Here is a 24,143-nt window from a genome sequence, read left to right as displayed (position 1 = left end):
TCTATGCATCTGATGATCAGGAGCTCAATTGTAAGTATCCCACGTTGACTTTACTCTCATTCAGACTGAAACACGGACGCATACACACAACACTCACATTCCCCGGCTGGTGAGTGGTTTGCTGCTGAAATTGAAGAAACAAAGAGCTTCACCTGAAAGACATATGAATCACCCAATTTATTTTCCCGTTGGATGGTTGGCAATCAAGGCCACCCAAGGACAAAGCACGGGGAAAGACATGTTGTGCACAAAAAAGAAAATCATAAAAAAAAACTTAAAAAAAAAATACTTCAACTGTCCACATGTATTCAGTGAACACATTTACCAGTTTTCAGAAACACCTGAACATGAACCTGCATCTCCTCATCCCAAAGTGCGACGCTGCAAGTATGGGAGTTACTTCATCAGTTAGGAGAAACTGATTTGCCTGAGATGTTATGACGTTGCTACTGAAACCTGTGAAAGGCAACTAGACATCGATGCGATCATCTAAGACTCGTCATGCATACTGATCAGGATATCGATACAAGAACCCATATAAGACGGCAGAAAAGCAAATAAAATCAATTACTCTGTGGTTAAAAATACTCCGTTATTGGTCAATGACTTTCTTACAGTATTTGATTTAGGTTCCTTTTATTATTGTTGAGCGATCTTCGGTAAATCCAAGTGATAAATACGTCTGTACTTACAAATATACATTTGTAAGTACAGAATTATAACACAAACTGAATCACGGGCATTTTAGGTAGGGATGCAACAGCCACACTTTTATTGCCAATATCATATAGGTACTTGATATTGTCTGATTTCAAGTATCAAGTACCAAACCATCACTTTTTCTTAACAGTGTAGATTTAGATTGATAGTTTGGAGTCATTGGAACATCCACTTTTCTACATTACGGACAACTTTACACGCTTCTTTGTCTTAAAAATAGCTGTAAATCTCGTAATGTTTCTGTATGTAACGTTAGTACTGTATATCGGACGCCGGTATTGAGTTGGCGCATATCGTCACTTCAAAAACAAGACCGATGACCCTCCTCAGGTCGAGAGCTTCTTAGGTTCCAGTTCGACCGGTTGGACCCGCAGCACCTCGGCGAAGCCTCGTCCGAACCAGCAGGTGATGTGTGCCGTGTCCAGGGTGAAGAAGAACAGTCTGTCCACGCAGCGCGTCCTCCTGTAGACTGACCTGGGATCCGCCGACAGCACCCCCCTGATGGCAGCCACGGCCTCCCCCGCGCTGCACAAGAAGTTAAACCGGGGTCTGTCGTCTCCAGGAGCTCCTACACGGTAGAAGATTTACAGAACATCTTTTTATTATTATTATTATTATGAATCATTGTGAAAGATGGCTTTAATTGCTTTTTGGGCAACGCCAGCATTGCTTACCCGAGTGGTCCGGGGGTAAAAAGCGCTCCAGTTCTCTCTCAGCATGAGGGGTGAATCGCACCTCCAGACCGGACACGGGGGGCTCTCTGACCCATCCAGCGATGGTGCTGGCCCCAAAGCACAGAGTGGAGCTGTGCTGTGCGGATTCTGGCGGATTCGATTCGGGTGAGTCAGAAGGCCTAGTGGGCTTTTCTGCGCCGTTCCACTCTGGGGGGTCGGTGTCGTCGACGTAGGCCCGGACCTCCCTCAACACGGTGTTGAGATGTGTACTGATGTTGGAAGCAGCGGAGCGTAAGACAGCGTCTCCCTTCTGACCGTTAATTTTGGCTTTCTCTCCGACATTGATGTGGATATTTTCATGCGCTTCAGAGGATGATGTTCCAGAGTTTTCACAAAGCTGTGTGATAGCTGTCACCTCGTCCAATGCCACTGGAGCTATCTCCTGTGGCTCAACGTCCGACCCACAAGGCTCTACGTCCGCACCTGATCTGCTTCGCGGGGAGTCGTAGTCAGGGATGTAGGGCTTGATGTCCAGAACCGGAGTGCCGGCAATCATGTCAATGTCCGATAAATGGATTGTATCCCCTGGAAAATAAAGTTTGAAAAGTATAACAGTTTCTTTCAGATCAACATCAAGGAGGGTTTCATCCATTTGCGTTTGTGTGAAAATCCCTGTCAAAGTATGCATTCGCAGGCCAACAAAATGAGCAACCGAGGGACAGCCGGCATTGTTTTCATCGTGGTACTTGCCTTCAATTCTGTCCAGCTTGGCGAGGGTTAAGCCCAGGGCGTTGGGTCGGTGGGGACTGCGGGTGGAGTAGACGCCGACTCTCTGGCCGTTAAGCCGGGGCGGCTTCACTTTGGCTTTGTAGCTCAGGTGTCCGTTTTTATGAAACAGAAAGATGACCCTGTGGAAACCAAAAGACAGTCACACACTGGGAAATCCCAAATACCATTTGAAATAACACGGTTTCATTCCATAAGCAAAGAAAAAAAAACATAAGCCACATGTTTTATAAACGAATGACTGTACTGCACTGAGTGTTGAACTACAGAGGTCTTGGTACCCACCACACATGGGAGAAGTGCTCCAGTCCCAGCAACGCATGCTCGGGGTTGTTGAACACGCTCTTCCTGACACGCAGCGTGGCCCTGGAGGGGCCACAGATGGTGGGCTGTCTGGGAGTCCCGTTCTTCACAGAGAAGCAAGAACTTATGTAACCGATAGGAACTGTCTGGATGTTTCCTGTAAATAATGACAAGTGATCGTCAGAATGAAGGCCACATGGCGTTGGTCTGAATCGTCAGCTCCAAATTCTCTTGAGATTCCGGTGGGGACGTTGTGTTGTTTTTTTTTGGTAAGACCGTCGTACTGAGAGATGTTGCCGATTTGGATTACATTTTTGCAAGGTTCTACATTTCACATTACTGCCATTCGGATTGAGCATTTATCCTGAATTCAGGTGTAATACAGAGAACAGACCACAGTGGAATCAGTGACGTGTATTTGCATCAATACCTGCGCAGGTATCGTAGAGTTAAATTCCATACTTTCTAAAGACCCTTTTAAGACAATGTTTCACTGAATTTAAAACAGGGTTTTTTTTAACAAATCATTTCGCTTAGTCAATAAATGATGGCTATAAGTATAGAGGTAATTACTATACATTTGTTATAAAGGTAGGCGTTAGGTTCAGCTTAGGGTTAAAGCATCACAAATGATGACTGATGCAAAGCAGTTTGACTCCTTTTGACAAAAAATAAATACGATAAGGCAACGTGTTTATCTTTAATTGATTAGCTCCTGAATTCACCCTTAAAATCGGTTAATGACTGTGAAGATCAATTATTCCTAAAACGGAATTCAATACTTTTAAAAGCTTTAACAACCTGTTAACTGATATATCAGGCAGTCACGCTGCTTGGGGGAAGGAACACAGTGGACAACTCGTCTAGAAAACGATCGAAATGGTCTTGATCTTCGACTCGAGCAGGTGATTACCTTGTTCTAGTGTTCCTGCATTCGGTGCTGCTTGCGGGAGTGCGCTTCCCTCATGCCCCATGTTGGACACCAGGGACCGGAGCGAAGCCACGTGTTTACGGTGAGAACCGGCTGCGGACCCCAGCAGCCGCCTGTCGGGTGGGAGTAAAAACGTGCACCCATCACGCTCACGTCGACGATCATGCGGACGTGCCTCGGTCGTGTGAGCGCACGTACCTGAGGTTCTTGATTTCCCTCCGCATGACGGAAACCTGCTGGTGCAGTTCCTCGACGCGATCCCCACGAGCCTCGCACGAAGACATGTCGTCGTGGTCGCTCCGCTGCGCTGCGCCTCCGGCCCGTGGCCTTCACTCCCCTGCCTCGCGGAACGTAAACAAACGCGTGTCGACGCGGAAGGACGCGGGCGAATTCCCGTTGGCCAACCAACGACTTTCCCCGCGACACGGGTTTTTTTATTTGCTTTTTTTTTTTTCCCCCAATTTTATTTCTGTCTTTTATTTTATTTACAAATAGATACAAGATTAAAGAACCAATAAAGTAGTCAACGTCATTCATTCAGCAAATACAGGAGAAAAAAGTGTGTGTGTGTGTGTGTGTGTGTGTGTGTGTGTGTGTGTGTGTGTGTGTGTGTGTGTGTGTGCGTGTGTGTGCGTGCGTGCGTGCGAGTGTGTGTGTGTGTGTGTGTGTGTGTGTGTGGGGTTAGCGGGCCACGTGTATACTGTGTTTAACGCGCTTCTGTTTCATTACTCTTCGGGGTATTCTCACACTTCCTTTTATTTACAGATTTGGGAAACAAACGTACAATCTTTTTTTTTTTTAGGGCGACAACGTCGAAATGTCCATGCCTTAATGTCATAGCTACCTGAAGTCATGATATATTACAAAAATATTGATATTTTCTGACTCCCAGGAAAAATCCACATTCGTGTGCCGAAGAGGGCGGAAACCTCGTTCCTCGAAATGATCCAATGATGTGTTTCATCCCAAAAAATATTTTCACCACTTGTTTTGCAACCGTAGAATGAATCAGGTACGATTTCAACAAAAGGCGCCGTTATTGCAATTCAGATTCAACCGAGCTATTTGCAATTCATGACAAGGGGAAATATTTCATTTACACAAACAAATAATGTAAAATATGTTTATTTGGAGACAGAAGATGGCACCACTGAGCAAATCTGTCTGACGTTTTATGTTTTATTATATTACTATTTTAAATTGGTTGGTTAATGACCATAATCTTTGTGAGTTTCAGCTTCGAATGCAAAACACATTTTTTTCAATATTAATTGATTAATATTATTTAATTAATACTATTTGATTATTATTATTTCAATAACCCTATTTAATTAATATTATTTGATGAATATTATTTTATTAACCTTGTTTTATTAATATTATTTTGCTAATATTATTTGATTAATATTACTTGATTAACCTTATTTTACCTTAACCTTATTTACCTTAACACTATTAAACTGTGTAACCTCTTAGAAGTACTTACTTACATTTCTATTGCTCTTTCTTTGTTTCTAGAAAGGTCAACAGAGTGGGAACACTTATTTTTCCTGCTCTAGCACACGTAATAATAAATCCATTTCATTTTCAAAACGGCTCGAACACACTGTTTATGAGAGTTATGTGAATAAAGTTTTCAGTAACAATGCAGCTGAACTTGAAAGAGTTATTTTATTACAATTCTTAACAACAATCTTTACAAAATTAAGTAGAAAATCATTGTTATAAAGACATTGTTACCCATGCTTGATTTAGTTTTTACTTTTAAACAGCGTGCACAAAAAGGCTGAATACCATATGCCATTTATTTTATAGAAGCACAATAAAGCATGACAATAAATAAACGTTCAGGTTTGCTTTTAATATATACTTAATATAAGCATCTGCAAAGCGTCTATATTTTTGCTCTTTTCAATCAATAAAGTGTTTCAAACCAATAAAGTGTGCAAACCAAATAATAACTAAAAATCAAATATGTGGGTGGCAATGCTCTGTTCTTTTTTTGAAGACAAAATATCTAAAAGTTGCGTTTTCAGATTAAATTCCTTAGAAATATTGCAGGGGAGGCAGAGAGATCAGCGATGGGTTGGTGGGCGTTTTGTTCTGTTCAGGCTCGTTGAGAGACGCTTGCTCACTGAAATCTGCAAAACAGAGCGGCACATCAAATGTCTTTAAATACAAGATATGTGTTAATACCAGATTGGTACAGCGCTACCATGGTACTTACACAACAGCCGTACATTGCTCCCCAACGTTCTTTTGCGATGAGGAGAGGTCCTCTTGCTCATCTGGGCCAAGGTCTTCGATCAAGACCTGGTCCAGGATCTCTCTGTCCGTCGACTCGATGTAAACAGATTCTGCCTGGGATGGAGCTAAAACGGACGTTTCAGAGAGTGCCATGTTTGGGGACTCAGCTATGGGAGTAGATGGAGGAGTATTTCGGAATGGGCTCGGTATCGGAGCAGGGATCTGGGCCGACACCGGGGTCTGGACGGCGTCCGGGGCCAAAGCGGCCCCCTCCTCCTCCCTCGCAGGAGCAGGGAGAGCGGCCGAACTGAGGGTGATGACGGCGGTCGGGACAGAAGGATCCACGGGTACCAGAATGGGAGAGTCAGGGTCGTACGCCGGCTGGGATTCCACAGGGAGCAACGGGGTGAGGGAGGGGAAAGTTTGGGTAGGGACGGTCTCAGCGGGTTCAGGGTCAGGGTCGTAGACGTCCGCGTCTACGACTCCGACAGGAGCTTCGGGACCCGGCGCCGGCTCCTCTGGGATGACAAGAATCTCTGGTTCGGTCTTCCTCGGCCTCCCTCTCCTCCCCGAGCTGCTTCCTCCCTCTCTTCTCGCTCTTTTCCTCCTGCTCTCCACCCTGACAGAACACAGAATATCGATACACTTCTCTGTGATACCTTTTTTTTTTCCCCAAGGCTGATAGTTCAAAGTCCTTGACCTGGATCTGGGAGTAAATAGTCAGAAATATAAGAGCAACCTTTGGCTTCCTCTTGCTCCACATTCAATATAAACCATGACACTGATAAGCAAACACAAAACTGATAATGCATCTGTTCACCTCCGAATGTAGGCTGCCTTTTGTAAGAATTAATCCTGAACCTCACCTAAACCTTCATGTATTACAAAAAAAACAAAACAAAACTGTGCATTACAAACTTCAGCTCTGGATTTTGGTCTTCACGAGCTGCATCATGATCACTTCATGAAGAATGGTCACTACAGTACTGAACCAATCCCAAACATGGTTAACAGTCACTACATTTGCCTGACTGATAGTTGATACATTTACCCATAAACCCACTGGTCAGTCTCTTTTTCCTCCGCCTCGGCCTTTCTCTTTTTGAGAAGATCCCGGTCCCGCAGCCGGCGACGGATCCCAGTCCCACCTACCAAACAGAAATCCAGATAAACGGAGAAAATATAATCCAATACAGAAAATACACGTGAGCAGAGGCTTCAAACTCATATCTGTCCCTTCCCCAACCACGCTCAAACGTTAAACATCAATCATTATTCAAGTTTGACATTAACTTCCAGCGAATGTGACTATTTGATGTGTTTGGAGAATCTAGAAGTAGAACCAGCATCTGCTGGTACCATGCTGAGGTGGGATGACGTATTAAAGCCACTCATGGACAAAGTTTACCAAATACACATGTAGTAGGTTGTTGTTTTTTTGTCGGAATGTCAGACCTCAGTTGTTACATTTTTTACAAAATGTTTTATTTATCATAAGGTCATTTGTTACCTTGAGTCTCATCGGAGGTTTTGCATTCCAGCTCTGGCTCCTCTTTGGTCAACGTCTCTTCCATTCCTAATCCTTGCAACGGCCAAAAATAAATATATATAGATATATTTATATATTTATATATTTAATCCATTCAGGAGGGAGAAGCACAAAGGAATGAGACCGAATATGTTCAAACTGTTTCCACTTGCCACTCTAGACTGAATTATCTGGTTAACCATTAGCATGAGGATGGCGGGAGAGTTCTGCAGCTTCACTCTTATCATATTTAAAAAGGTGGAGACTTGGCAGCAAAAAACAAACTGCAACTGAGTGTGTGGAAGAATGTCAGTCTGATATGTGAGTGCGTGTGTGTGTGTGTGTGTGTGTGTGTGTGTGCCTGCATCTGCGTGTGTGTGTGTGTGCATGTACATGTGTGTGTGTGTTTGTAAAATGTGTGTGTGTTTGTAAAACATGTGTGTGTGTGTGTGTGTGTGTGTGTGTGTGTGTGTGTGTGTGTGTGTGTGTGTGTGTGTGTGTGTGTGTGTGTGTGTGTGTGTGTGTGCGTGATAATGAGAGGTGCCGAGTGCAGCTGGTGCCTAGCTGTGGAAATGGTCGGATCTGACAGAAATGTGGTCGTCGTTCCACTTCCACGTGTCAACGTCTTGTATAACAAGCAGGTAGTTACACAGATAAAAGCGCTACTCAAGAAACTCAAAAAAATAATAATGATTTTAAAGCTCCTTCAGTCTGTCACTTGGAAATATTTCATTATCCTGTACAAATGTAAAAACTATTAGTATGGTGGAAAAGCCCAAAACAGTGTTACATGAAACAAGATCTTCCAAAGGGGAGCATGGGTAAACCCAACTTATCTCATTGGAGGGAGCTGCTTAAATTTGGGGTGTGTTCTTAATCTTATCGCAGCACATTGAGGCACGACTGTGCCTGTGTGGAAATAGCAGTTGATGGCCAATGGCATCTATACTGGTGTAGACATGCTAAACACTGTTTGTCATAGATGTAACATATATACGGGATAGTCATTTCAAAAACTGAAATCAATTTCTTCACTTTTATTCATTTACCCCTGCGTGAACACAAACAGAATTTCTCAAATAATCCATAACTCAAGCATAGTATCTTGGTCAAGTCGAGGCTTTATTTTTTCTTGTATCATAAAGTTCTCATCCAGTGGTACCTGCTGTTTTTGATGGAACACATTCATGATGGCTCTGTTTTGACAAACTAACTGTACAACTTTGTTCACTTTTGAGGTATTTACTTGTCTTACTCCATTTTAGGTGACTGTAACTTTGTTTCACTCCATTACATTTCAAAGCAAATATCTTACATTTTTATTCCACAGAAATATGAGCTCATATTTAAAGAGTATTTACCTTTGGTACTTGACTGCATTTAATGTCAAGTAATTTCTACTTCTTATTGAGTAGAATGCTGTACTTCTTCACGGTATTTTTTACTTTAGCTTTACCTACGTTTTCCCCATTTCTTTATTTCTCCCCGGTCCCCTCTAAACATTGCTTTGCAAGGTGATAAAATACAAACCGTGCTCTGCTCTCCCTCTCTGGAGGAAGGCGCTAGGGGTTACTTGTCTGCAAGGACCTGCCGGTTCGGGAGTGTGAGAAGCACATAAACAGTGGAAAGCCTACCTTGGAGAATGATCAACACGGGCTCTTTCCAAGGGCAGTCCCACAGATCCGCTGGCGTGTCTGAACGGGCTCCAATAAGTCGCCCCTAAAACTGGAGCGCACACGTGTACTGACCTTTACTGTAGAGGCTGCGGCACCGACCCAGAGCGCGACGGGGCGGAGACCAAACATGGAAACACACCGACGATGCACGGTCTTCAAAATAAGATGTCAATTAAAAAAAATAAAATCAAATTGAAATAAATAAACACGAGAAACGAATACAAGCACACGGGATTCATCAGATGATACACAGAGAGTATACATCGCATATCATAACGCATTCAAAAGGAAAAGAAAAACGGCTTTATTCTTTAATTTGCGATTATAATCAGCACACTGTCACAAGGAAATAGAGGCGGATTCATTTCTAAATTTTCCAATACTTTTCCGTGTATTTTATTCATTTATTTATACAGTAGAATACAGATTTGTGCTTGTATAAGGGGGGTACTCCTGTCATACTGTCCCGCAGTCAAACACTAGACTGACGGGGCTTCGTGTTTGTTTGTTTTTTTCCCCCGTTTACAAATATTAATACACATTGTTGGATTGCAGTATTTAATATTCTTTTCAATTGGTATTTAACGATATCTATTTGTGAATTGACAGAATATTTTTTGCACACTTCGAAAACACACGGAAAAGGATCTCGTTGCACGGGGCGAAATCCACAAGACGTTTACACCCGATCCGACTTAATAAAGCACTTTTCCAAACGCTTCGGAGCAGCGTCATATTCATATTCACATATTTTGTGTTATTACAAATAAAAATAATACAAAACGGGGCGATGTGCCTTTCTGGCCACGGGGGGCGCTGCTGAGCAGTCATTGGGTTCCAGTCCCGTTTCCCTCCATGGTTTCTCTCCTCGCCGGACTAACTTAGTCCCGTATTCTCCCTCCATTAGGGCATCTCTCTGCCTTTTGGGCTGAAGAACAATCCCGCACGACCCCCGGGGAGAGGAAAAAGTTTAATTTTAAAACATGGATATGAAGCGGAGGATCCACTTGGAGCTGACGAACCGGACGCCGTCGGATGTAAGCGTCACCCCCGAGCCGATCCTTTCGTTTTTTTCCCCGAGTCATTTTTGAAAGAGATGGGAAAGGAATGAACGCACGACTACTGAGTCCTTTCCGCTGCCGTGGGGTGGCTAATGGCGGGCAGACTCCTCTGCTGCGGCTCCTCCACGGCATTTAAAAAGGACAATAGGTTAGGGTTAGCCTAGCTTACCTTAGCTTGCTCAGATAGGCTAGCTTAGCCTGTTATAGCCGAGCCAAGTGTTGTTGTTATCAACAGCCATCGTTAGCAGAGACTTTATTCGCCACCGGAGGGAAACTGCGCTGTTACAGCAGCTCCCATCACAACAATTGGCAATAACAATGAAGTCATATAGAATGTAATAAATATGGTATATCAATATACAGTAAACCTAAAAAAATGCCCAAATAATTAAAAAAAAGTAAGCCCAAAAGCCCAAGGGAAGGTTCAGTGCATTCAAACAAAATAACCCCTCCTGTGTGGACAAATATAGTATTTATTTTAAAGAAAAAAAACCCCGTTTGTTGTGCACAGTGTATTGTTTAGAGCCTGTTAATTTGACTTCCTCCGAATGGTAATGTTTGGAGAAGCTTTAACGTAACCGCGCCTTCCCAAGTGTTAAAATGCATTTAGTGGTTTATATAGAGGGGACTTTGAGAAACCACCAGGACTACAAAGTAACTTCTACCCCATTTTGTGTTGTTCAACGTATATTTTATAAAAAAACAAAACCAAAAAACATTTTATCACATACACATGGATTGCAGACCAGACAGCGATTGGGTCGCGTTTCGCGCACCTGTCCGACGACGGGGCGCCCGCGATCGGCGCGCCAAAACTGTGTTTTTATTTAAGATGTAGGTCATTTAATTTAGGTCTGCTTATGGAACAAAACGAGTACAGTACGTAATGAAACGTGCGTAACGGGGACACTTCATCTGGGACTCTCTCGCTGAGCACCCCCCTCATGCATTATTCAAAGAAAATAATCTTAAGGGGTCTACGAGTCGTGCCCCGTCCCCACACTGTTTTTGGTTGTTTTATTTGGAGGAACGGGGCTCGATCGGGCTTCCTACTGATGACTCGTCGGGCATCCCTAAATGCTACACCAAAATGAAGTGTATCCTATGCACGTGTGTTTGTCGTCCCCCAGATACTAGAGCTCGTCCTCGACAACTGCCGATCATGCGATGGGAAAATCACTGGCCTCTCAGCGGAGTTCGTCAACCTGGAGTTCCTCAGTTTAATAAACGTTGGTGTAATGTCAGTTTCCAACCTGCCCAAACTAGGAAAACTGAAAAAGGTAACGTGACGCCGGACCTTCATAGCTCACGGCTGGCGTGGTTTGTGTTGCAAGATGGCTTTTCAATTTTCATTTGCCACTTTCCCTTCCTTCCAGCTGGAATTGAGCGACAACAGAATCAGCGGCGGCCTCGACATTTTAGCAGAGAAACTCCCCAACCTCACACATCTAAACCTGAGCGGCAACAAACTGAAAGACATCAGCACGTTGGAGCCTCTGGTATGTTTCCACACCCCGCCCAAGAAGAGAGTTTAGAAGCAGCAATGACCAAATTTACCGGTACACCTTTTATGTTGCCGTATACTAAGTGAGACCTAATCAAATGTTATACAACATTTACCAGTGTTTCCCCTTTAATTGTAAAGGCCTGGCGAGCCACCAGGTCGATGAGAACCCCCGCTAGCCCCCCCCACCAAAAAATGTACTATAGCCTTTTTTTATGTCAATTTGCAGTCCATTTATGCTATTTAAACACATGTAAAACTAGGGATGTTAAAATGTACCGACTAAACGACCGACTGGCACTGGCATCGCCGCCGCGGCGTGCGCTGCAGGCGTGCGCTGCAGGCGCTTCTCCTTCTCACTTTGCATGCTTGAAAATGGGAACTTCCCATAAGATCTGGAGGGTCTGACGAAACCATGTGGTGCTGTGAATGTGATGAAAGATCCCATGAATCGGAATGAAAGCTTTTTGTAGGTGAAAACAGACCCAAGGAGCAGGCTGCAAGCACAGCAACTTGGGGGCCGGCATGACGATTTAAAAAAATGGGCCCCCAAGCCAAGGAAGATAAAGTGCAGCAATGAATCATGCACACTGTGCTCATGATGTGCTAATGTTTTGCAAAGGTCATTGGTTACACAGCTTATTTTTATGCAATAAATGCAGCTTATTAAGTTGTCCTCTCTTTGCGATCACTTTGTTTTAAGTCTTGAATATACAGAGCGAACAAAAATTTAAACGCAAATATAAATTGTAGACCGCCTGCTGCGGCATCTGTCGGAAGCCGACGGCACCAATATACCATCCTAGCACCATGGCTGTTCAGGGCTTCTTCGGTTTGTACCACCGGGCCTGAAAAAAAATTCTAGGGGAAACACTGTTTACTGAATCAGCTATTAAACTGTTGAATTGTTACACACAAATGTTTGCAATATAGAGCAACAAGTATTGTCTTTAGGTTTACTGAGCTTTGGCGGTCCTTCACGGCGGAAGGTTTTATCCACAGCTTCTAAAAAAATGTAGAAAATTATTTAATCTAACTATATTAGTAACTTCTTAAAAATGTAAAGCCTTCTCAAGATCTCACTTCTATTAGTAGAAAAGGTTCCATACAAAATAAGTTTTCACAATCACTCTACTTGTTCTGCGTCCAAAGTATTTTGGGCTGTTTGTAATTATAAAGGAAGTCGACAACCATTCATCCGATTTACTTCACACTTGGCGGGGTGTATTGCTGTGCAATTTGAACACACGACGTGTGAGAGGATGTATTTCCCCAGATAAATTTCCCTAAAAAAGAAAACTTAGTGCTTTACTCTCAAAGAGACCAATACACATACAACTGAAAGGAAACATCTGTAGTTTTAAGAGTTATCGATAGATCTCGGTATAAACTGTCACACCCACTGGTACCCGTCCTAGGGGGGGACACTGATGCAAATGCGGTTTCTCGGGCACTAAGAAATCAGCCCCTTTACAGTAAATAAACCCCCCCGAGGGCACGACGCAGCGGCAGATTCTCACCCTGCGTGTCCGTCCGTCACAGAAAAAGCTGGACAAACTGAAGAGTCTGGACCTCTTCAACTGCGAAGTGACAAACCTGAACGACTACAGAGAGAGCGTGTTCAAGCTGCTGCCCCAGCTCACCTACCTGGACGGCCACGACATGGAGGACAGGGAGGGCGGTGTCGATGACGACGGTGTGTGGATTAGAGGTTCAGGGGTGTGGAGGGCTGGGTGGGCTGTTAAATGTATCGAATCCACGTTGATCTTTTGAAATGAAATACAATAGGGTGTTTTTGCTTTATACCAAAAGTAATGATAAATTTAGCTGCAGGCAGCAATACACAGGGTCCAGTTTAGCCATGTAAGGTATATTTTCCGAGGTTCCGTAAAACACATCCTATTGCACTTACGTCACTGAATGTTCCTCTTGTGATGTGTCGTTTAAATGTCCCTCAAGAGCGGTGTTTTAACAAAAACGATTGTTCCTGGATTATGCAGTGCGTACAGAAAAGAAAGGGACTTTTCCTCCAAAGGTTCTTAGAACTTCCTGCGGTGCATAAACGCCTTCTGTGACCGATTATAGTTTTCGGGGTTTTGTGAAACACAGTGCGAGTTACAGTTTTCCGAGTTTCTATTCAACGTAGCGTCGGCTCGGCAGGGCTCCAGACTAAATTTTTTCACCACTGTCTCGAAAAACAATTTTTACCATCCCGAAGTGAATGTAAACCATCCCAAAAGCTAAATGTTGTTTCTATATAGTTTTTAGTGGCATAAAAGAACACCATTAAAATGTTGAGGAAATAATTAATTATATTTACTTTGCTCCATTCAAAGAAATAGGTTTTGATCAAAAGTTTCGATTTTTATTATTACTAACTTTTATTTTTCTTGGCTAGTAGCAGAGAACAGCAGAATAACTAGTAAACATTAACTAGAATTAAAGCTTTTACATTAATGAAAACAATATTCTTGAGGTAGTGCACTTGTTCAAAAGCCTCTGAGATGTTACACATTCACATCTCTAGTCATAAAAATAATATATTATCAGAATATTATGTTTTTATTCTGAGATAGTGGTACCTCGACTTACGACTGCATCTACTTACGACTAATCTGAGATACGAGCAGCGTTAGTCGCGAAAATTTGTATCGACTTGCGACCGACTGCTCCAAGATACGACCGTGGAAATTTGGAGTTGGCGCATCGGCGGCCAGTCAGCAGTCAGTCAGCGGGCGACCTACATCGTGTGTGCACGTAGTTTGTGGCTTATCCATATTTTTTTCATATTTACTGTGTTTGTGCTGTGTGTTTTGTTTATTTTCACCCTTCATGATTTCATAATTTATATGGGGAAAAATTGCTTCGACATACAACTGTTTTAATATACGACCGTTCTTATAGGACGAATTACAGTCGTAAGTCGAGGTACCACTGTACTCTTCAATATTTACTTATGTGTTTGCTTTGTTTTGATATTCTCCTCTGGTCATATTAAATTATTCGATTTTAAATAAGAAAATAATCATAATATTTAAATAAATTGTACTTGATAACTGTATTTCAATAACATTCATAAAGAAATGTATGTATTTGAATATTTCAAGTTTTAAAAAGTCAATTCCACGTGACTTTCAGTTAAAGTAGCGGGCCAATGAGCTGGCATTAGCTTTGGCATGGGCTTCCTACTGTTCTCTATGGGCTGGACGACTAGAACGGCTAACAGAGCTAGAAATGGAGCCGGAGCACAAGTTACGGAGCAGGAAAACAGCTTTGCTGCACCACAAACCCGCACTTTGCAACAAAAGCCCCACACATAGCCCCCCGACGCGGAGAAGCAGGTACAGTGTGTCCCGTTAGCAGTGTAAGCAGGAGCTGCTCTCCGCTAGGAGGCAGGGCTATGTGGGCGCTGTAGCGGGGTGTGTGTGTGTCTCAACTCACTGATAGTAGAGAGAGCTAACCAAGCACATATGGTACCGGATAATAAGTTGAAATTTGGCCTCATTTTTTGCATTTAAAAGAGGGGGGGGGGTTGGCCTGGCGGGCTGATACATACAAAAATCCCTTTGGTCCCGGAGACGTCCCAGGGAAGATCTCTGTTTGTCTCAAACACATTTTCTATCGCCTCCGGGTCAACGGATGGTGTAAGTTTGGAGCCCTGCTCGAGTTGTCCGTCTACATGGGTTGTCTGTGAACGCTATGCAGTCCAAGTGGCTGGCGCAAGTCGCTGCATATAAAATGACTTCGGAGAGACGAGGCTTGGACTTGTATAAATACGGATGATGATGTCACAAAGTGGCCCGCTCCTGAACTTAATGAAATTACTACTGATTTTCCCTAATTTCTGCTCCAAATGTAGGTCAATATTGATCAAACTCAAACGTCTAATACGTCTTGGTTCTAACGAGACCTCAACCATGTCTGTGCATTCTGCCGTTCTGCCGTCGCGTTTCAGATACTTCTAGCTCAAAAAACTTTCAAAAATTAAAAACAATTTGCGCAGTAACAACAGACTTAAAGTCTCAGTCAAAGTGTTCAAAGAGAAAAATTATGAATCAATATTATACATTGTTGGATGGATACTGGGTCAACTTACTGCAAATTGTTAACCAATGCTAAATAACATTAATTACATTTGGTCATTTAGCATTTAGACGCTTTTGTTCAAAGCGACTCCGAATAATTTCATTTTGTCTGCAGTATCAAACCGCTGTCTATGTCTCAGCCAGCTAAACATCCCCTTGGAATAAGTATCTTTAGTTAACTGGAGTAAGAGAATATATATTTGTAAAAATTGGAAAGAATATCAAGAAAGTCAAGGGGAAAGATATCCTTGTGAGATGGAATGAAATAATCATATAATGTTCTAATACCAGAGTCTCATGTCAACTGAATGTATTCCCAAATTAATTAAACAAATTAAAAACTACGCATGAAATGTTTTGCATGTGAAAGAAAATGATTCCAACAAAAAAAGGGTAAAAATGATTGAATTTGCAATCAAATAAGAAAGAAATGAAGAACCTCAGTTGTGTGTACCGTGGCTCTCTGCTGCTGCTGCTGCTGCTGCTGCTGTTTTCCTGTGACTAACAAGCTGCGTTCCACTTGGCTTTACAGAGGGAGAGGAGGAGGAGGAAGAGGACGGGGAGGAGGAGGACTTTGACCAGGAAGAGGATGACGAGGAGGAGGAGGAAGAGGAGGTAGAAGGAGAGGAGGATGACGAGGAGGGCAGCGGAGAGGAGGATGTAAAGGGCCTTTTCCTTGTTTTTGCTTGTTTTATCAATGGTATTAACCAGGTTCAGACTGAGGAACCAGCTGCTCTGTTGGTGCGTGGTGTATCATTTTATCCATTCTTTCATTAAGGAGGAAGACTTTGGACAGGAAAGGGAAGTGGATAATGATGATGACGATGACGACAAGGATGAAGATGGTCAGTGTTAACTGCTTTATTTGTCTTTTTAGATAAAAATGTGTTTTCTGAAGCCAGAAAGAACCGATGTTAAAACTGATAGAAATGCATTAATTAATCCCATCAACACCCTTGTGTAGCCTTCACTTAATATTTATCTTTCTTATCAGAAATGACACACTATCAAAATTTGGAAAATGTGTAATTTAAATGCACTGATACTCATATACATCCGTTAGCACGGTGAAAAACAACAGCTGAGGAAGCGGATATTATGGCACACTAGAATACTATTAAGTTTGCCAAATGTGTGTTTAATATGTCCAAACCCAAAGTATGCATCAAAAAGTAGGAGAAAAGCACCAGGAAGACATACTACATCCCTTGAAATATGAAAATATTTTTACTCGCATACGCTGGACGATGGCAGCATCATGTTGTATGTTGTACACCATTTCCCTCAAGTGCTCCAGGCAGATTTATGGTCGTGCATCAAAACATGCAGCACAGCAAGCACTGTGATTGGCCTGCTTCTTTTGGGTCCTGTATGTATTTCCGCATTTGACTTGATAGCGAATGAACAAAGTTACAAATTACAAAATAACTATTGAAAACTATTGACAAAAGAATATGAATTATCACACCATTATTCACCAGCCCTTAACAAATGTATTTTTTTTATTACTTATTTTTTTTATTACTTATTTTTTTATGGCGTGTGTGTGGCTCGGGAACTGGGATGAGTAGCTCAGTGAAATTTGAGTAAAATAGTAAGATGTTCAGTAATAGTAAAAGAGGCCGGCGTGTGCCACCCTCTTTTACTATTACTGAACAACAGCCAACCACCGCTATAGACAGTGCACAGCGAACACCCGCAGAGTTTACAATGAACCATGTCTCGGCCTTAATGCCCTGGGTCTAGGGATGTTCTTAATGACTAATTGCCGTATAAGCGGAAGTTTAAACCTAGACTAGTCTTCTTGTCCAAAAGTCAGGGAAAAAAAGATTGCATATATTGTAAAAAAATATTGCGTATATTTTGAGAGCCATTTGATACCGTTAATCACATTCTCCAATAACCAAATTGTGTTTTAAATGCCGCTGCCCAGGCATAGTTCACCATCTTTCGGGTACTATCGTGCGCCCGGTGAGGGGTCCCTCTACGAGGGAACGCCAACATCTGGAAAACGATCTTCCGTACGGCACATTTCCCGCACCCGGCCGGGCGGGCAGGCATTGGGCGCTGGGCTCTTCCGTCTTTGCTCGCAGCTATGAATTGATGTTTTTCATTTTATTATTATTTATGTAGTTTGTCTATCCGGCATTGTTGACATTAGTAACGGATGCTCGTTTTTTTATAAACATTTGACTAGGAAGACATGACATTTCAGTGCAAATTATGTCAATGTGTAATTTAAATGTGTACATTAGTTAAATAATAATACGTTTAACTGACTGAGCATTTATGGTGCAGACGAGCGAGGGTAGCAACGTTTCATCAACTAGCTGACCTATCGCGCACATTCCTACCTGGGTCCCCCGCCCCGATCCAGGCGCCCTTTCCTATCAATATTGTCATTTATTATTTGTCAGCAGTATCATGTCGTTATGATATTGAGTCTGCTAGTGTGTTAAAATGAACACAGAGTCAGTCAACCTGACTGACATTTGAAATCTTCTCGTCCTGCAGAAGCGGAGGCCGGAAAAGGTGAGAAGCGGAAGCGAGACCCAGAGGACGAGGAGCTGAGCGACTTTGACAAGGGCCAAATTGTGATGGCTAGACGACTGGGTCAGAGCATCTCCAAAACAGCAGGTCTTGTAGGGTGTTCTCGGTATGCAGTGGTTAATAGGGGTTCTGGAAAAAATAGATTCACGTAAGAATCGCAACTCTTGTCTTCTAAGATTCTAAATCGATTTTTCAAATTCCAAAAATCTATTTTTTTTAAATTGTGATGATACGGTTTCATTTTCTCCTAAGAACTATATATGGTTGGCTCGCATGGGTGACGAGCAGCGCAAGGGGCGTTCCCTGGAAGACATGCATTGGGTCGATGGGAGATCACCGTTTTGCTGTTTTTTTTTCTGATATTTTGGCCAAAATTGATCCGCAGCCCAAGCCAGATGTGAAATACAAAGTCTACCGATACCAAATAGTATAGGTACTCCTCACTTAACGACAAGTTCCATTCCTCGGACCAGGTCATTAAGCCAATTGGTCGATAAGCGAGGACCCGTGTTATTTCACGGTAAGGGGGCGTGGCCACTACAAACGCTAGGGTAGTGAATACTGACAGACTGCGAGAACGAGACTGAGAACGGTGATGAGGTGCCTGACGCAGAGACTCAAAGCACACAGCGCACACGCCGCGGTATTGTAGGAGGCGCACAATACAGACTGGTAAGAGAGCTGGTCTTAAGTCAGAACGGTTGTTAAACAGGTAGGTTGTTGAGTGAGGACTACCTGTATACGCAAACAGCTAATTCAAGTACTTTGGTGATTTTATTTAAAATTAACAGGGGCATTGTAAAGTTTAGTTTACAAATAAAAGGTAATTATTTTTCTTTGTATGTATGTGCAGTTTATTTTTACAGAAGCTTGCAATGAGGGAGAAATAATTACCCATTGTGACTCTGTTCCGTAGTTTAGTAAGTTGTCAATAAAATGCTGAGCGGGACATCACTTCAACCCCCCTCTCCTGTCTGCATGGAACGGACATGGAAGACCAGCTCCTCTGCGCTTTTGTCAGTTTAACCACCATGAACAGCAATTTCTCCTTGGCATTAACATGCTCCGATGCTGTGCGTGCATCCATGTTTGCTGTTTAGCGTTCTTCTTTGTTTACTACGTCCTTCTTCACGTGGTACTTTCTCTCTACTGCCACCCGTGGTTTCTGAGGATACTGCAATGGACAATGCGCCGACTTTAAACTCCCAGTGCTTTGTGCGCGAGTGCACGCACTACGTGCGCAAGAGACTGTGGCAGGCATAAATCCTACAGATGGCACTTTGTTGACAGGTCAGTTGTGGTCATAGAAACGTGAGTCTCATCTCCGACTATAGAACACATTGCCGCGAAAGACAAGCAGTGGAATTGTAAGACTTCATGGCAGAGGAAAACCAAATTCAACCTGCGCCATCTTCAATGAAGGCAGCCATTTGGGCACACTTCAGATTTTATAATCCCTATAAGAAGGTTGATAAGACTTAAGGTGGAGGCATATTTAAAAAAAAAAAAAGTAGAAGTTTTTCACCAAAAAGTCGCGTTCAGAACAAGATGAGAACAAATTGACACGGTGATCTGGGTTGTTGCGGTGTTCTCGGCGCAAGCCCCCGATGTCTTTTTCTCATTTGAGAGCTCCCCTTGTTATGTTGGCCCAAATACTGTTGCGTCACGGCAGGGGACGGACTTCAGGCTCTTCTTTTCTGGCTTGTTTTGTTTTTTGTTTTCTTTTCCCGGAGCCACAAGACTCGGAGCAAACGACTAGTGAAAAATGAATAACACCGAGGGAAGAGATGCCGAGCTCGACACTTTATGCGTGGTCTCTCTCGGCGGCACACTGCCATTTTCAAGAAGAGGGTCAATGACGTTATGTACGAAATGGAAATGGGAGAGCCGGATGACCACACTTTCAGTGAAGAAATTTGACCAGTTTTGAGTTGTTGAAGTGCGTCTTTGTTTTGTTATATATTTTTCTCACTTTTCTATATACTGTTAATAAATGACATTGTGTGACACAGTTTGAGTTTGATTTCACAATTTTGTCTTTCAATGTATCATCGCTTTTCACTACCTTGCTGACACGTTTTTCCACACTTCATAGAAATACTGTTTACTTACAGTTGACACCACGGTAAGTAGACACTTCAGCAGAATAAGGAATTCAGAACTTCCACTTAAACTGTAATTATATTCCATAAAAGTTTCACTTCCACCACTGTACTTGGTGATAATTGATATCGACAAACCTACAAAGGTGTCCCATCTGAAGAAAGGGCTCAAAGCATATGAAAACAGCTGTAATGATGACAGACAAAACAATCATGCAATCAACATATTATATTGATAAGACATTCAAGTTTGAAATTATTCCAATGAGAAAAGCCATAACTAGAATTTAAACTGAAATGAACTCCGGTCTTTAAAATAATGCCTATAGGTGATTGTTTTTTTTTGTTTGTTTTTTATCTTTATGCAAAGCAAAAACACAGACGACTCCTCTCGCTGTTGCATATGTGCTTCTTTCACTGCTGCTGCTGTTTTGCTTGTTTCTCTGTTTAGCAACTCGCTCTGAAAACAAGTGTCACGGAATCTGCGCCCCTAGTGGCATTTAATGGCACGTAAAGTAGACGGAGTTCTTATAACTTTCCCACTGCACCAAAAACCCAGACACACCCGCTAACACCCGGTGTTTGTCACCAGCGGGAAAGGGAAAAACCCGGGTCGAATGACCCTGCAATAGACCCGGGTTTTTATCGGCTCCAGCTCTGATGGGCTCTGATGTGAGAACAGGACACCCGGGTCGACCTGCTCATTTTGGCCACCTAACCTGCGGGATGCGACGCGCGTTGAAGTTCCGGACGTTGGCGCATACATGGACAGGAATACCCGTGTGTCATTCCATCATTTCAAGATTCATATCCCATTGAGGATCCAAAATCAGAAGTTATTGACTTTTTTCCGCACGGGGGACCATGACGTTTTGTGCGTGTGGGGATCGCACCGTGGGGGGCACAGCGGTGAATCCCCGCTCCCCACCACCGAAGGACCACGCTGCTTCTACTGTAGTGTTGGGTCGTTCATGAACGATCCAACTCTTTTGAACGGCTCAAAATACCCCCCCCCCCAAGTTTTATGTTTGTTGACGTTGCTGTCTCCTCTTAATGTTTTGTTCCAATCACGCTGGAACCATGACACGCCCCTTTTCTGATGCGTTTGTGAGGTCGAACGTGACGCGCCAGAAAAAAAATGCATTTCTCCTGGCAATGGGAAAGGTGTCAATCGCCTATTTTAGGGTGTTGACCCTGCTTATTTTTGTGTGGAAACACTATTTTTTTCGAGAATTCTGACAACGGTGTCCTGGGACATGTTCGCCAGTTCTTATGTCTTTTGTTCTCCCGTCTTTTATAAGGGGACCTATTATGCTTCTTTTCACACATGTAAATATAGGTCTCTGAGGTCCCAAAAACATGTTTTTTACGTTTTTTTGCTGAAAATACCCTGCCAATTTTGCATTTTAGCCATTGTGACATGCCTCTAAACCCAGACTGTTCCAAAACGGGCTGTTTCAGTGTGGGTAGCTTTAATTGGAAGGAGCAGCCACGCCCCTAGTTCTGAGCCAAAGGGGTTTGAGGACAAGTTCTGGGTTCGAGCTTTACGTATAGCAGTCCTTGTTTGCTTTATTTTGTCCATTTGAAGTTGCTGGGGATTTGTAGATGAAAGATGCTGCTACCAGTTTTATCGTTGCAACAGTGGCTTTTTTAAATGTTGCCATTTGTACCAGGGCTGAATTGCTGTTTTCAAATGATTGCGGAAGACTAAACTGGCAGTTACATGTTCATGACATGCCCAGTAGCAAGACACACTCAACTGTTCAGAGGGTTCATGCTCTAAAAACCGAATAAGAGGTGATCTACTGTTGTACCAAGTTTATTTTGATATACTTTGACTTAATACTTATTTCCATAATTAAAGGCGAAGTATAAGTAAATTCAATTTATTCAAGCTTTATTTTTTTTTAATGTGTGTGTAATATTGGTCAGGGTCATGGCTGCCCAAGGCTCATTGATGCTTGTGGGGAGCAAAATTCTAGCCCGTCTGGCCTGATCACACACAAGAGCTAATGTAGTGATGTCTATGTAAAAAAAAAAGAAAAGGTGTCAGCGCACACAGTGTGGCTTTTTTTTTTGTCTTTTTGGAAGAGATGGCACCAGGATGCACTATGGGAAGAAGGCAAGCCTGTGGAGGCAGTGTGATGCTGGGAAACCTTGGGTCCTGGCATTCATGTGGATGTTACTTTGTACCTACCTGGTACTGTACCTCCTATAAACATTGTTGCAGACCAAGTACAGCCATTCATGGCAACGGTGTTCCCTGGTGGCAGTGACCTCTTTCAGCAGGATAATACACCCTGCTACACTGCAAAAACATTGTTCAGGAATGGTTTGAGGAACATGACAAAGAGTTCAAGGTGTTGACTTGGCCTCCGAGTTCCCCAGATCTCAATCCGATGGAGCATCTGTGGGATGAGCTGGTACAACAAGCCTGATCCAAGGGGGCCCAACCTCACAACTTCCAGGACTTAAAGGATCTGCTGCTCACGTCTGGGTGCCAGATACCACAGGACACCTTCAGAGGTCTTGTGGAGTCCATGCCACAATGGGTCAGAGCTGTTTTGGGGGGTACTCCTCAATATTAGGTAGGTGGTTTTAAAGGGGACCTAAGTTTTCTGCTGAAGATACCTCATATTATGCATTCTAACCATTCTAACACACCTCTAACGGTCTGATTAAATGGGTGGCACCCTCCCCTTGAGGCCTCGCATTCTGTGATCCGTCTGTAAACTCCTTTTCAGTCCACCAAAATCTGTTTCTGAACAAATTTGAAGCAAGAAATTAGCAATCCAGTCGCTGAATCCTCACTCATATTACATCTACAAGGCGTAATTTAAAAGTTTGTTCCAACTTTGTGCGATCAGCAGTGGATCAACCTTACCAAAAATACACAATTATTTTTAAAATACTAACATTTTATATGAACATTATTTTACAAATATGTGTTATGCATCCTGATCCTGGGGGTTTGAAAGTAACTAACAATTTTGTACACTTTTGAGGTATTACTTGTGTAACTCTTACTAAACTTACCATTTTATTCCACAAAAATATGAGCTCATGTTAAATGAGTATTTTACCTTTGATGTTTGAATGCATTTAATGTCAAGTACTTTAATACTTTTGTTGAGTATAATGATAAATGGAGAACTTTTACGTTAACTGGAGTGCTTTTTGCACAGTATTTTTACTTAAGCTTTAGCTTACTTTAGGAAGTACAAAGAGTACATAAACAGTGAAAAACGACGAACACTAGCTCTACCAATGGCAGTTCTATAGATTCACTGGAGTGACTGGAGTGTTATGTTGACAATCCTCAAATAACCCACACACCTCCACCTCCAAAGATTGTCAGATTATTATCATGAACCGTTATAGCAAAGGGGGGGAGGCGTTATTATCTGTGTAAACCCATGTTGCTGTATTTTATTAACGCCTGAGTTTAAAGGCAGACTGTTCAGAAAATGCATATTAGTGCCCTCTCCTGGAAAATGATTTTAAATACTGGAGGTTGATTTTGAAGAGGTAAAATGCAATTTTCCCCACTTACAAAAGGCCAGTGTTTAAAATAATTTGTTTCAAACAGTGACTGACATGTTCTCCATCAATAACACCACATCACATTTAAAATTACATCATATATATTAAGCTGTTGTGACTATTATGCAAACATCTCCAGTATCACAAATATAATGTGGATTAGTATTTTTTAGTACTTAGATTTGATGGCGTTTTGAGGCATGGCCGTGTAGTGGGGCACACTAGACTGCTTCTGCTGCAGGGATGTTGGCTTTACGCAGGAAGTAATGTGGAGGGGGGGGGGACCCACCATGTACATATACAATGCTCTCTTCACAACGAACCAAATACACACCTTCAGTGTTAGCACGGGCGGGAAAGGAAAAGAAGGTGAACATGAACTGACTAGAGACAACAAAAACAGTAAGTTGACCTGAGATTTATTGATCAAGTT

The 24,143-nt window shown here is 42.6% G+C and overlaps 3 protein-coding genes across 3 annotated transcripts; 1 reads left to right on the top strand and 2 right to left on the bottom strand.

Moving 5' to 3' along the window:
- Positions 1–164: 164 nt before the first annotated feature.
- Positions 165–3,751, bottom strand: trmo (tRNA methyltransferase O). The gene is made up of 6 exons (XM_079998818.1): positions 3,613–3,751; positions 3,397–3,527; positions 2,466–2,640; positions 2,145–2,302; positions 1,395–1,979; positions 165–1,288 (listed from the first exon to the last, which is right to left on the bottom strand). Exons 1-6 carry the CDS (start codon positions 3,696–3,698, stop codon positions 1,047–1,049), a joined length of 1,377 nt encoding a protein of 458 aa, XP_079854944.1. The 5' UTR covers positions 3,699–3,751; the 3' UTR covers positions 165–1,046.
- A 1,324-nt stretch (positions 3,752–5,075) lies between these two features.
- Positions 5,076–8,920, bottom strand: hemgn (hemogen). The gene is made up of 5 exons (XM_079998821.1): positions 8,824–8,920; positions 7,172–7,243; positions 6,725–6,809; positions 5,642–6,280; positions 5,076–5,555 (listed from the first exon to the last, which is right to left on the bottom strand). Exons 2-5 carry the CDS (start codon positions 7,233–7,235, stop codon positions 5,546–5,548), a joined length of 798 nt encoding a protein of 265 aa, XP_079854947.1. The 5' UTR covers positions 7,236–7,243; positions 8,824–8,920; the 3' UTR covers positions 5,076–5,545.
- Positions 8,921–9,713: 793 nt separating this feature from the next.
- Positions 9,714–20,076, top strand: LOC307228964 (acidic leucine-rich nuclear phosphoprotein 32 family member B-like). Its single transcript, XM_079998820.1, has 7 exons — positions 9,714–9,902; positions 11,057–11,206; positions 11,303–11,425; positions 12,973–13,126; positions 16,048–16,175; positions 16,294–16,360; positions 18,030–20,076. Exons 1-7 carry the CDS (start codon positions 9,849–9,851, stop codon positions 18,215–18,217), a joined length of 864 nt encoding a protein of 287 aa, XP_079854946.1. The 5' UTR covers positions 9,714–9,848; the 3' UTR covers positions 18,218–20,076.
- The last annotated feature ends 4,067 nt before the right edge of the window (positions 20,077–24,143 follow it).

The sequence above is a fragment of the Zeus faber genome, assembly GCF_960531495.2.
Source record: "Zeus faber genome assembly, chromosome: 4".
Taxonomy (NCBI): Eukaryota; Metazoa; Chordata; class Actinopteri; order Zeiformes; family Zeidae; genus Zeus; species Zeus faber.
Note: the sequence above shows the minus strand (reverse complement) of the source record. Positions and strands in the feature narration are given on the sequence as shown.